This window comes from Carassius gibelio, chromosome B2 (genome assembly GCF_023724105.1).
Source record: "Carassius gibelio isolate Cgi1373 ecotype wild population from Czech Republic chromosome B2, carGib1.2-hapl.c, whole genome shotgun sequence".
NCBI lineage: Eukaryota > Metazoa > Chordata > Actinopteri > Cypriniformes > Cyprinidae > Carassius > Carassius gibelio.
Window position 1 is genome coordinate 3431011 of NC_068397.1, and position 14109 is coordinate 3445119.

The 14109-nt window shown below is 36.1% G+C and overlaps 1 protein-coding gene across 2 annotated transcripts in view; it reads left to right on the top strand.

Moving 5' to 3' along the window:
- Positions 1-1317: 1317 nt before the first annotated feature.
- LOC127951065 (rho-associated protein kinase 1-like) overlaps positions 1318-14109 on the top strand; it is a 52147-nt gene continuing 39355 nt past the window's right edge. Inside the window, exon 1 of one of the 2 annotated variants that reach the window (XM_052548699.1) lies at positions 1318-2260. In XM_052548699.1, coding sequence (XP_052404659.1) covers positions 2162-2260 — 99 coding nt within the window. In that variant the 5' untranslated portion in view covers positions 1318-2161. The remainder of the gene's footprint in view (positions 2261-14109) is intronic. The other variant, XM_052548698.1, reaches the window with a different exon arrangement.

Sequence of the window (14109 nt, forward strand, 5' to 3'; positions counted from 1 at the left end):
GTCTGGATGGGAGCATGTGTTGTTCTAGAACTTGGATATACCTCTCAGCATTGATGGTGCTCACCTTTCCAGATGTGTAAGCTGCCCATGCCACACACACTCATGCAATCCCATACCATCAGAGATGCAGGCTTCTGAACTGAGCGCTGATAACAACTTGGATTAAATTGGTCCTCCAGCTGTACCTTATGTGTATATTTAACTTTTCCGGCCTCTTATTGCTACCTGTCTCATGTTTTTTGAATGTGTAGCTCTCATGAAATCCAAAATTAGCCAGTATTTGGCATGAAATTACAAAATGTCTCACTTTCAACATTTGATATGTTATCTACATTGTATTGTGAATACAATATAAGTTTATGAGATTTGTAAACTATTACATTCCTTTTTTACTCACAATTTGTACAAGTGTCCCAACTTTTTTGGAAATGGGTTTGTATTTGTTAATCTTGGTAAATATAATTTAAATATGTATTATTATACTTTGTTATTAAACAGTTCAATTATTTTCATTAGTCTAAGGAATATGAACATGAAACATGATTACATATTGCAGTCAAAAAATTTTGAACAGTAAGATTTTTAATGTTTCTTAAAGAAGTCTCTTCTGCTCACCAAGCCTGCAATTATTTGATCCAAACCACAGCAAAACCAGTAGCATTTTGAAATATGTTTACTATTTAAAATAACAGTTTTAATACTAAAGTGTATTTATTACTTAAACTGATTTTTTAGCATCAATGCTCCAGTCACATAATCATTTGGAAATCATTCTAATATGCTGATTTGCTGCTCAAAAAATATTTATTATTATTGCACTGAACAGCGGAGAATAATTATTTTTTCTTTGATGAATAGAAAGTTCAGATGAATAGGATTTATCTGAAAGATATATTAATTGTAACATTATAAATGTCTTTATCATCACTCTTGATAAATTTAAAACATCCTTGATAAATAAAAGTATTAATTTCCATACCCCCCCCCCATATGTTTTTAAAATAAATAATAATAATAGTTTAGAGAGCATGATGTTACAAAAGCTTTTTATTTCAGACAATCAAACAAATGCTGAATGTTTCTATATGTCAAAGAATTAAAAAAATAAATAAATTGATAATAATAAAAATAAAATATTTTCTTAAAACAGCAAATTAGAATGATTTACTAAAGATCACATGACACTGAAGACTGGAGTAATGATGCTGAAAATTCAGCTTAGATTTTTTTTTAAATATATTATTTTAAATAGCTAACTGCTGCTGCTAAAACGACTGTCTCTAACGTTGAGAGAGAGAGAGAGAGAGAGAGAGAGAGAGAGAGAGAGAGAGAGAGAGAGAGAGAGATAGCTCTGCGCATGCGCAGTTGGAGCAGTTTCGAAGTTGACTCTGGGGTGTTTCAACAGGAAGGCGGACATGTTGGACAGGCAGAGGGAGAAAATCGGGCACCCAGTATTTTTTTTGTATTTTTATTTATTTAATTTTTAAAAAATTTGACTAGGAGCATCGTTAAAGCTCGATTTAACCGCACACTCAGAGCATCGTGGATTACATACTTGTTGGAAAAGTAAAAGCCGGCATGCGGACTAAGAGAGATTTATCACAGCGGGATTCGTAAAGGATCGTTTTAACCAGGGTCTTGTTTTAACTCATCGAAATTCGTGAGGCGAAGTTTGTTTTTCCGCCACTTCTCACTCTGCAGCTGTCAGACTCGCTCGGCCTGGCGAGCTTTTATGCTCCGAGGCCTGGAGAAACTTCACTTCATCTCACGACCGCATGCTAACTCTGCAGCATTTGTTTTATCGCTTCTTTTCGCGTGAATTGCTTATGTTTTAAAAGAGCCCTTTCCCTTCATATCTCCCGAAGCTAAATTAGCTTAGCGCGGTGTAATCTGTCGCCGCTGCTGTTCGTGTTTGCCAAGTTGTCATGGACTAATCCCACTCCTCGTCCTGTTGATGGTTTGTTTCGAAAATGTGGCTTTTTGTCATCTCTCGGTGTTACACACGATTCAACGAGAGTGATATTAAGGCAATAAGACACAAAACGGTGCTTTGTTCAAACTAGTGCTCCTCGCTAAGTGAGGGCAGAGGAAGTTAGCGAGTTAATTTGCTAATCTTAGCCCGTAACTCGCACACGTCTGAATCAAATCAGTCTGATCAGTTATGAACATGTCTGCTGGAGAAAGTTTGACAGCTCGCTTCGAGAAGATCGATGCCATGCTGAAGGATCCCCGATCAGAGATCAACACAGACTGTCTGCTGGTGAGTGTGTCTGCTTTATGGTGCACATAACGTTGTGTTAATGGAAATGGTATAGAATGAGGTCAGCACAAACTAATATAAAACACGACCATCGTGCAGTAAGTTATCATAAGCGAGGCTTCATGATGTTGGTCATGTAATGCATTGCCAGCTTGTAATCACTTCAGTACAAGTCACACTTTGTGAGAGTTGCTGGATTTAAACTTTCTCTATGTTCCCTAGACCCTTATGCATTTTTACAACCAATTAATAATTGTTAATTAAAAATAAAGTTTCAGTTTGCAGTACATTACAGCTTTATATGTTTCTTGATAGTTCATCGCAGGGTTGAATCTACAACTTTTGGTAACCAGCAGGGTCTTTAACCGCTAGGCCACACCACCCATGCTCAGATTTTTAACTTTTCATCTGCCTTTGCACCGTGTGTTTACATGCAGTTTGCACTGAGGTGAAATGTGCAGTTTGTGCAACTGATTTTATGAATTATTTCAGCAATTTCATACATTTGAGCATTGCTTTTTTCAAGAATTTGAGCTCTTTGTACTTCTATGTCTGTTGTGCACACATGCACACAGATTGTGTTGTTGTTTCAGTTATAGTAAATCTCACTTTGCATTGAAAACCATTCTGACTGAGAGCTTTAGTTATTAATAGTGGCACTTCCTGTAACGTCTTTTGTCTTTGACAACATCTGTAATAAATGCAGGTCACAGGATTTTGCATTAATGCATTGAATTAGACAGTATTTATGTATAGACATGGATGGACGTGTACTTTGGTTACTACGACCATTCGTAACCCTGTTTGGTTTTCTGTACGTAACTATAAAACAGATAGTTCTGGTTTTGGCTTTTGATTTATCAGTACAGCATTCCCGCTCCACTAAAATTATCTTTACATCTCCATTTACATTTACAAATTTTGCATACACTATGCAACATGCATGGTGTCCTCGTGTCCTTAAAAAGTCTTGCGGTGAAGATGGGTTTTTTGGTCACATTAACGCTAAAATATTCATATTTTTATTTGCTTGACCCAACAAATAGCCTGAATAAATCTTAGTTGACAAAAAAAATAAAATAACCCACAAACACCAAAACGAAAGAATGATTGATCTGATTTTATTCCATTCAGTGTAAACAGTGATTGATAATCAGTGTATTTCTGCTATCAAGGTCTGTGTCTCTGTGAGAGACTTCAAAACAAATGAGCGTAACACCAAGGGAACTGTTTAGTTGAATATTCTCACGATTGCAAATGTTAATATTTTTTTTCTTCAATAAATAAGTATTTAGTAACGTTACTTTTTAGACACAATTCAAAATGTACCAGCATGCACCATTTCAGGCTAAATAAGGAGCAAAGGTAGCGCCTCAGTGACAGATCTGTCGACAAAATATCCTTGGTGTGATCGGAAAGAAAAGAGGCTACTTATACATATTAAATAAGAGAAAACACATCATGAAATCGCATAATATTTTGGTAAACAAAATTTTGCATTTATATTGAGATGTTATCAAAATAAATCTCAGCCTCAAAGGGTTAAAGCAGCGGTGTTGGGAAATTTAAACACTCTCTTTAAAATTCAATACCATATTACCATATTAAAGTATGGTATCATAGTCTTCATCACTGTCATTATTTAGACCTTTATACATCTCCGCCCTCTCTGAGACATAAGAGCAGTGTTCAATCTGTTAACGAGCTGATTCTTCACATTGAATCTGTTGAATCAGTAACAGCTTGCACTTGATTCATTCGTGAAATATAACTCACTGATCTAGTGTTGTAAGAACCTGGACTTTGGTATCAAGTTGATACTTACATTTTAAAAAACGTTACCAGCCAATCACAAACATGTTTCTTGAGCGTAAATGCAGTGGCCAATCAGAAGCTTTTAAGTCAGAAGAGTCATCTTATTTTAACATGATGTAGGCTAATTAAAAGATTAATTGTGCAGATCAATAGACAGTTTTCACGCAGTGAGCATTTACTATAAAGAGAGAACTCTTTGCTCAGTTTCTGTATATAACCCTCTCAGGCAAAAGTTGTATTTTTCATGCTGCAAAGTTTTGACAGCAAAACTGTTCAATAGAATGAAAAAAAAAAAAAACTTAGTGAAATAAAAGTGTGCGCTACATTAAGTTGTTGATGTGCTCATCAATCTAGCGCCATAAGAAAACAATAAATTAGCCATATTAACACAATTTTTTGCATACTACAGACTGGTTTGCATATCAGTTTAGCCACTTTCCTGCTAATAGCAACGCAACGAAATGATTTACTTCTTATTTATTTTCAAAAAGATTAGTTAATAATCAATACTCTATAGAGTTGATTTCAAGCTAATTACAGAAATATGAACACTGAATTGCTTTCGTGAGGCAACCGTGACATTATTTAACATGGTTTATTTGTTTTATTGACGTTTTTCCACAGTTGAAGCACTGATTGCCCAATTCCATGATGCATATTTTTTATTTATTATATTGCATACAAGTTGTAGTGTATCTTTCCGCATAGCTTCTGATGTTCATTCATGTTTATTTTTGTTCTATATCTAGTAGTAAATCGGAAGAGATGATCAGTGCCACATGAACTGAGGTGGGCATCAAAAGCACATTTACTGTTTGAGAGAAGGTAGAGATAATAAAACCGATTCACTTGAATTAATAACTCAAAAAGGCCTAGATGTTGATGCCTTTTGGGTTTTTCCAAATGTTGCTTCATGCATGGATGTTGTGTCATTAACTACATTTTAAAAACATTTAATTTCCACTTGGATTGTGAGGTTTTATTTTATTTTTACGCTGAAGATGTGTGGCTAGAAAATGTGCTCCCTGGTCTCATTGTCTTTTTTATATATCAACTGTTTTAATGAGTGTCTTAAAACACTGATAAATAATTTCAAATGCATACCATACCATTTTTAGAGACAAACAAGAAGAAAGTCAAGAAAGTTCAAATCTTCTCGAGGCATGAAATGGAGCAGTCTTCACATGACTCTTTGTGTGTGTGCTTGAGAGAGACAATATGAAATAACTTACAGCTGTAATACCAACTAATCTTGAGCAAATATTGCACCTCTGGCAAACCATGTGATCAGGATACTACTAAAACTATTCAGTTTAATTTTAGACGTGTGGAATCGTCTCGCATGCATTCAGAGAAAGCTGTCCTCCACACTTATTTGGTGAACAAATAATATTTGATTCTTCAGATGAGTCTGACAGATGGGCACACACAAAAAAAAGGCGATGAATTCTTCTACAGGAGAATCTTGGAAAGAAAATGAATTGCTTCAAGGCAAAATGTGGTCTATAGCGCCTCAGTCAGTGTAGCTCATTATGTTGTAGTCATGTAATGTGGTGATGTAGTATTTAAAGCGGTTGCATAATCTATATATGTTTGTTCAAAACGTTTATGTTCTCTGCAAACAAGGCCAATCATCTTCTACTCTATTTCTGCATTAATTAAACAGTCAGGTGTTGCAGGTGGATGGGTTTAGAGCGCTTTAAGTTTCTTCAGCTCCCATAAATGAACTGCACACGTGATGAGGGTGAACAATAGTCATCTATAATCATTCTACAGTCGTTTTAAGATATTCTTCCTCTGACAAACATTACTATGTGTTCAGCATTGCAGATTGGTGGACACACGCATGCAAGGGAAAATATTGTCCTAATGGAAAGTCCATTAAAAATAGTCACTGGTCTTCCTGGTAGTGAAGCATCGAAATAAAATAAAAATAAAGAAATCCTTTTTGTGCATCACTAGCATTTTTAAAACTGTTTTTTTTTTTTTTTTTTTTGATTTTTGCACAAGGCAGTTTTCGTCACCCTTTTAATAACAGAATAATATTTATACTCCAATATGCCTTTGAAATATAAACATTTAAAGTATGGCTGTAATTAAAACATTTGGTGACAGATTTTATTGAAACGTACATAATACATACATAAAATACATTCTTCAAAATGTCTTCACCCGTGTTCAACAGAAGAAAGAAACTCTTACAAGTTTGGAACAACTTAAGGTTGTGTAAATGAAAAGATAGTTAATTAATTTTTTTTTTTTTTTTTTTGAGAACTGTCCCTTTAACTGTGTATTATTCCAACCACAAACTCCTAGCAGTGAATAAATGGTAATGCAGTATCTATGGCTTTTATAAAAGATCACTTTATAATTGCTGTGAATTAAATTGCACGTTATAAATAAAATGAAATGCCTTTCAGTTACACACAGCATTTGTAAAGACCTAAGCCTTGTGTTTGCTCTCACAAAGAGCCAATAGTAATAGTAGAGGAACTTTTGTTTTGTTGATCTGAAGCTTTCACCTCTGGCCTGTTCTTACCCGTCTCTTCCATGTGTATGGCCTCACCTGTCCCCATATCCACCTCTAATACTTCCTATTACAGCCAGGGTTCGAGATACGACATGTCTGATGAGTCTAGAGTCTAGATCTGCATGCACCTCAGGGCAACTGGCCGATCAAAGCCACTTTGTGCTTGGGAAGCTCATGAGCGTTTCTTGTGGTGCGCTGGGGCTGATTCTTTCCTCTGCCATGGGGCGGCTCTGGGCGACCGGCATCACTGTTTCCAGCTTATGTTATATTTTCCTCTGACTTTACATTCCTGGAGGAATGTGTCAGAAATGACATTTCTCACCGCACACTGACCTAATTCAGATTTTGTGGCACCCAAACTACTTTTGAAAATGTGATTTCAGATGTTGGTGATTTTAAACCTATTTCAAACAATGAGTCATTCATAATTTAGATTTGCATTTCACATCGGGAAAGAAGTGTAAAAACATAATGCTTTCTCGATAAAACAACTAACTTAATTATTAAACACCATATTGATATTACAAATAAAAATGTGTTCCTGCTGGTCAGCTGTTACTGACAAACTCTGAGACAATTTCACTTTAATGACAGGCCTGATCAGGTTTAACCTCTAATTATAACGTTTACTTGAATTAAAATCATAAAAATATTGCAAACTATTACAATCTACCCAACAAAGTGGATGGGCAGTTACTAAAGATAATGACTAGATCAAATGTATAAAAAAATTCAGATACGGTTCTTACGATAAACCAGTTTGATTTGTATTATAGTTGACAAAAAAAAAAATTGTGGATGTGAGTGAAATGAAATATAAAAAAAAATATAAATTATAAAGAAAATATAATAAATATAAAAGAAAAGATCATTATAAAGAAAAGTTAATTTAAAATCATTGTATTCTTTTAAGATATTTAGATTGCAGAGAAAATTTTTATTTAGATAAGATTGACTAACATTTAATATTCATGGTTTTGAACTTGATTAGAAAATAGCAAAAAAACTGTAATTTAAGGGACATGATGACAATTTCAAACAAACTGAAACCAAATGTATGCACAAAATATATATTTGGGATTTTAATAATTAAAATATGTTGTTTCTGAAGAAAAGTTTTGGAAAAAATGTAACTATCATGAATGGACACGAAACTTGCCCTAAATTATAGAAAAAGTAACCATTTGTGAATGTTAGTGAGGGCAGGCCTGAGCGTTTGAGGGTTTCACACTCCGTGTTGGTGTATATTCCTGTTGATGTACAGTATATTTGATATACTGTAAACTATAGTGTGTAGATGCCAGACTCTCCGTCTCTTGGCTGAGAATAATCTGGTTTTCTCTCACAATTGCATACCGCAAAGAATTGACGCTCCGTATGTAAATGATATTCTTTGTTGATATTCAATGCATCACTTTATTGATGATGCATACTGTATACAGACAAACACGTGTGCATGGAATATGAATGTAGTGTGCTGTCTTGCATGCCCTGCATTTTCCCATAGAAACACAAAAAAGAAATGCATAAAGTGATAGTTCTCCCAAAAATGAAAATAGTGATGAGTTACACATTCTCGTCTTTTTGAAAAATGCAGGTAACCAAACAGGTGATGGCAGCCATTGACTTCCATACCTATATTCTTGACTTGAAAGAGATGGACTGGCCTGTGCTGCAGTTTTATGGATGTTTTGATCTCGTATCTGATCTCGTAAAAGGATAGGCATCCTTTTTTCTCCCAGCTGTTTTCTTTTTTTTTATTCATTTAACATAACTGAATGTGTTTATGTGGCCAGTTGTCAAAACTGGTTTGTGTGTTTTGTGTGAGCTTAGGCTGAGGATGAATGGTAATGATCTTTGGGGACGAGAGTGTTGTTTTGCCCTTCAGAAGCAGTGGTTGATCAGTGAATGGAGTCTTTACTCAGCCCTCGCTCCATCATCCTGTGGCCGCCCGACACAGCTCTTAATAAAATCACTTGCTAATCAATAAACCTCTTGTCTTGGACCCACAGGGAGTGTATGTGTGTTACAGTGCAGTGCTTTATGGCCCATGCATATTCTTGTGGTTTGAGGTACAGATTTGCAGTTTGAGAATTATGAAAAGCAGGAATTGATCCCAGACTCAGTTTAAGTCATTTGGGAAAATAAACATAGTATGAATTGCTAAGTAAATGGACCATTGGATGTCTTGAGCGTGTTTCTGCAAAAATGAGTATATAAATACTCAATAGTTGACTTAATTTAATGACTTTTTCTTAAAACATAAATGATGAGCATCTGCATCAGTTAAAGGCTATATACAAAACTTTTTTTTCCATACTACTTCACTGTTAAAATCAGTCTATAAGAAGTTACAGCAACATAAACGACAAGCCAAAATGAATTAATTTAGGCTAAAACAAAACTGAAACCAACGTTGGGTCTCTCATTTGACACAAATGCCAAATTAATGTTTATTATAACCTAGTTCACTCGTTTCAATATCCACGTAAAACTAAATGTTTTGCATAGCATCATGGCGGTACAGTGATAACACTTAACACTACAGCACAGATTTTATTACATATTTAAACTGAGCAGTGTGTTTTTCATATGTTTCACTGACTGTATTTTATTATAATGAACCTGCATTGTCAAGGTAGCAAAGCTTAACTTTGTGCGTTTATGCGGCGCAACCGCAGTCACTTAGCAGTCGTAGCAACTTCTCCTTTTAGTCATGAAGATAATGTAAACGGTTGGCCTTTATTTGCGTACATTCACAATAAAAACTAATTTGTGTGTAAAATAAGCCTAAAGAAAAATAGGATGCCGCTTTCTGCCGTCTGTTTCCTTTCGTTCAGGACAAAAATGAACCAAAACTTTGCGCTTTTCGTGCATTTTCTTAAGTTGTTATTCAAGTAAAAATATATTTCTTGTAGGGATGTCCCGGTCAGGTTTTTTGCCCTCGAGTCCAAGTCATTTGATTTTTGAGTATCTACCGATACCAAGTCCCGATCCGATACTTCTATAATATATAAAAAAAGAATAAATAACAGTGAAAAAAAATGATCCAGGATGTTCAATAAATAACATTTTGAAATATATTCAAATAGAAAACGGCTATTTTAAACAGGCTAGTAAAAATATTTAAAAATTGTACTGTTTTGCTGTACTTTGGATCAAATAAATGCAGGCTTGGTCAACAGAAGAGACTTCTTTAAACAACATTAACAATCTTACTGTTCAAAAACTTCAGACTGTATTATAGCAACTTAAATTTTTCTCTAATTTCTAGCTTTTAGTTGGCTTAGAAATCTATAACTGCTGGACGATAACAAATAATAATGATTTGTTTATGTACTACAAACACTGTTTATCACATAAGTCAGAATAGTTTCTATACTGTAATAAATGCTATGTCAATTAGCACTGCATTGTTCATATAATTTATGTATCACCTACTGGAGATGAATTGAAAAAACATATATTGTCGTTATCGTATATTAATATCTTCGATTTTCCAAAAGTTTCTGTTTTTCTGTGAAAATAACTGTTTTCATACAGCGATAGCTGGATGCTTTTGTCCATATTAGGAATTTCCTGATGTGACTTTCTGCGCGAGAGCGCCCTCTGGTGTCGAGTATGAATGAAACGCACACTGCAGGAGTGTTTTTAACTTTTATCGGGAGGTAACGTCCGATTCCGATCAAGTCTGAAACCACGTGATCGGCCCAGATTTACGATCCCGTGATTGGATCTGGACATCCCTAATTTCTCGTATAGGCCTATTTATTAGCTATACATAGCCTAGCTTTATTACGTTTTTCTCTACTCGCAGAAACGCTGCAGGTGCGTGATGTGGATGTGAATGCTGTTTTCTTGTGCTTGTAAAATGAATCCCCGGGAAACAAATGTTAGTATTTTTAACAGGTCACAGACACTGATCCTTTCTAATTTAATTCAATTCTAATAAAAAATTATCTTGTCGTTTAACGCTTAATAATCTGTTAACGAGCGTAGGTTGTCGTTTAGGAAAAATAATTGAAATGAACATCCCTGTTCTGAATGTAATAATAAAATGCGACTTCTATGCAACTCAAAAACACCAATTTATTTTTGTTTTATACATGTAGCATATTTTTAACATTTGCAGCAAAGTTTCAAATTGCTTACTATATTTAACTGATTAATCGTCGAAATTCTTACTTTTGGTTAACAAGTTAATATAAGCATTCGTAACTGTTATCAAATTTAATTTTATTAATATATTTAGCATTTTTGTGCACGCAATATTTTGAATGTGTAAAAGGTTTCAGGGAAATTGAGGGAAAATGTTTTTTTTTTTTTTAGAATGTTGGAAATCAAATTGACTTCCATGGAGAACAATTCAATGGCTGCCGTCAACTCTTTGTTACCAACATTTTTCAAAATATCTTCTTTAGTACTCTACAGAAGAAAAAAAACTCCCACAGTTTTGGAAAAGCTTGAGGATTAATAAAAGATGACTTTAAGACACAGTCATAACATAATGGCTATCTTTATGCAACCAGCTCCTGTTTCAGAAAAGTGGACGACTAGATGCTCAACAAGTACTGCTTAGACCAGGCCTTCACCACACACCAGATCTGCATTAGTGGTTTAGTTGTCCCATGTGTCACTTCTGGAAAACTCTGTTCAAGCCTTACATGGTGGTGTCATTCTGTTATAATGATTCATATAAACACTTTTGTATAGAAAAGGTTGGTAATCAGGTTGTAATATTAATCTAAAACAGTTTGTATATTGAAATCGAAATGACAAAGCGTGGCACTTCCTTTGCATCTCTCACTAGCAGATTTGTTTCCTCGCCCTGAGGTTGTGTTAACAGAGTAAAGACTTCCGGGCTTTCTCATGCTTTATGTCACGTAATTACTATAGAAACTCCCTTCTGAGGTTTTGTTGGTTCTTGTAGGTGCTTGAGAGGGGGGTAAGGCAGTTTCTTAATTCCAAGAAAGCAAAGAACAGTCTTGGATTCTTGTGGAGACCGGTCTTGCCAGACTACCGTGAGAGAATGAACTCTTAAGGTGCTATCAAGTCTGTATTCGATGCATCCAAAACACATCCGGGTAATTTCAAGTGTCCTCTGTCCTTCTCTTCTTGAGTATTTGACCTGAACTTCATCGGACGATGCCGCTGAATGAGTACAAGGATTGCATAAGAATGCATGAGGAGAAACGGTCTCCGCTGTGATGCTGTCACCAGCACGTGTGCAGCGAAGCACAGCTAATCCATGCCCTGCATTCAGACCGTTGAAGCAGTTTAGACGTGATTTTTATGGCAGGTAGGTGAAGCGAAATAGTTTCTTTCTATTCTTATGAAAAGATTGTTTCAAAATCTTTTATCATCCACTTTCAGACTAGGCTTTTACATTGTCTTGTGAATGGTGGCTCCATTCTGTTTAGCATCCAGAGTGAATGCTGCACTGTAAATATAAAACAAATTCACTTGTTAAATATCTTTGGAGAGAAGATGCATGAAATATGAAAGCACATATTGTACAAACTGGTCTTAAACATATTCTGTATGTTCAGAAATAACATAAAAAAAATATATAAATGGTGGCAAAATGATAAAATCTCAAGAAAATCGGCCATCCCTAACCATGTCAGAGTTTTTGCTGCTATGCATTACTGTAACTGTTTGTTGGTGGGTGGCAGGGCTTTATCCGTTAATAACTGGTCTCGGTTCCTTCCTTCGGTGTCCCCGTGTTCCTCATCTGCTTGGACATGCAGGATCTCTTCTGGCACACCATCACAACAGTGTTTGGCACATCTTCCGCCTTAAAGGCCATGAAAGCCCTTGTTTTAGCACCGATTAGTTCTCTGTTCTCTGAGGAAGGACGTGGTGAGCTGTGGAGTGGAGGAGGAGGACACCGCAGTGGCTTCTGATCCAGTTCGTTTTATTTCAGTTTCATTCATTTCAAATCATTAGTGGTTTCCACAAATACATGCTTGAGATAAAATAATAATGTGTGCATGAAGACCGAGATTACTGTAATACAGCTACACTTTAAAGGTGCAATATGCAAAAATTGAGGTAAAAATATCCATAACATGACCTACACGCATCAAAAGAATGAGAAGAAATAAGGGCGATGATGTCATAAAAAAAATGTCAAGTTATAGTGCTGCAGAGATATCAACCTTAATTAGCATTAGCATTACTAGCCCCGGCCCGACAGGTGTCGTAATACCAGTTTCGGCCATGTGAGGCGGTATGCGGGCAACATAACCACCAGCCAACCTGCAATACACGAATAACTCGCAGGGCGTACCTGAACCTGATGTCAATCATGTGTAAAGTACAGCCCACTACTTTCAGTTCAGGGAAGAGAGCGGAAGGATAGCTGAAGCCCTTGGCAAGAGACCAACACCCGCTACAGGGAAACAATCGCGCTCGGAATCACAAATCAAATCCGATAAGAATACCAGAGTAAACATCGGCACTGCTTTTAATCGCTGGAGACAACTGATGGACCTGAAAGAAATGAGGTTCTACTCCGAACTTGCAAGTTAGATGCTGTTAGTATTTCGCTAGAAGTTTGTTTTATATGTTTGTGTATTTGTTTTCGGGAAGTTATAACATAGAAATGTATCGAAGGCTGTTGGATAAACGTGCTAATGTTAGCGATGGCTAACCGTAGCTGCGTTTGATAATTAGCTAGCTATAACTTAACCTTATATTTTATTATATAGGGCTGTGCATGTCTTTACTCGTGTACATCTCATCAGTAAAGACGCTCCTGTAATTAGAAGTATATCTCCAGCACGTGTGTTCAGATCAGGATTGCCAGGTTTTCACAACAAATCCTGCCCAGTTGCTTCTCAAAACTAGCCCAATCTCGCTTCCAGAAGGTTCCCCGATAAAACATTGCTTCCCAGGGTTAAAATATACGTTTTTTAGCAGGGTTACCTTGGTATAATTCGCATTTTAGGGGCTAAATATCACGTTATTTGTATTGGGGTCGCTGTGACCAGCGGACATAAAAAACAACCACCACAGACTTGGCAACACTGGTTGGCATTTACTACACAGCCGTAATTCACTGACAATCTACACAACATCGATGTTAAAATCGCAGGCGATTCTTTGTCGATTTTGAAAGCGATTTTGTGTTAGTTGTCGGTAGACTAAGGCTCTGTGCAGTAACTGCCACTCCACCTGAACCAGTGTTGCCAAGTCTGCGGTTGTTTTTCATGTCCGCGGTTTGAAGCAATCCCAATACCAATAACGTGATATTTAGCCCCTAAAATGCTAATTTTACCAGGGAAACCCTTCCCAAAAATTTATATTTTAACCCCGGGAAGCAATTTTTATCGGGGAACCTCCCGGAAACGCGATTGGGCTAGTTTTGGACTAGTTTTAAGAAGCAACTGGGCAGGATTTGTTGTGAAAACCTGGCAATCCCTGATCTGAACGCACATGCTGGAGATATACTTCAAATTACAGGAGCGTCTTTACTGATGAGAGGTGCATGAAAATCACA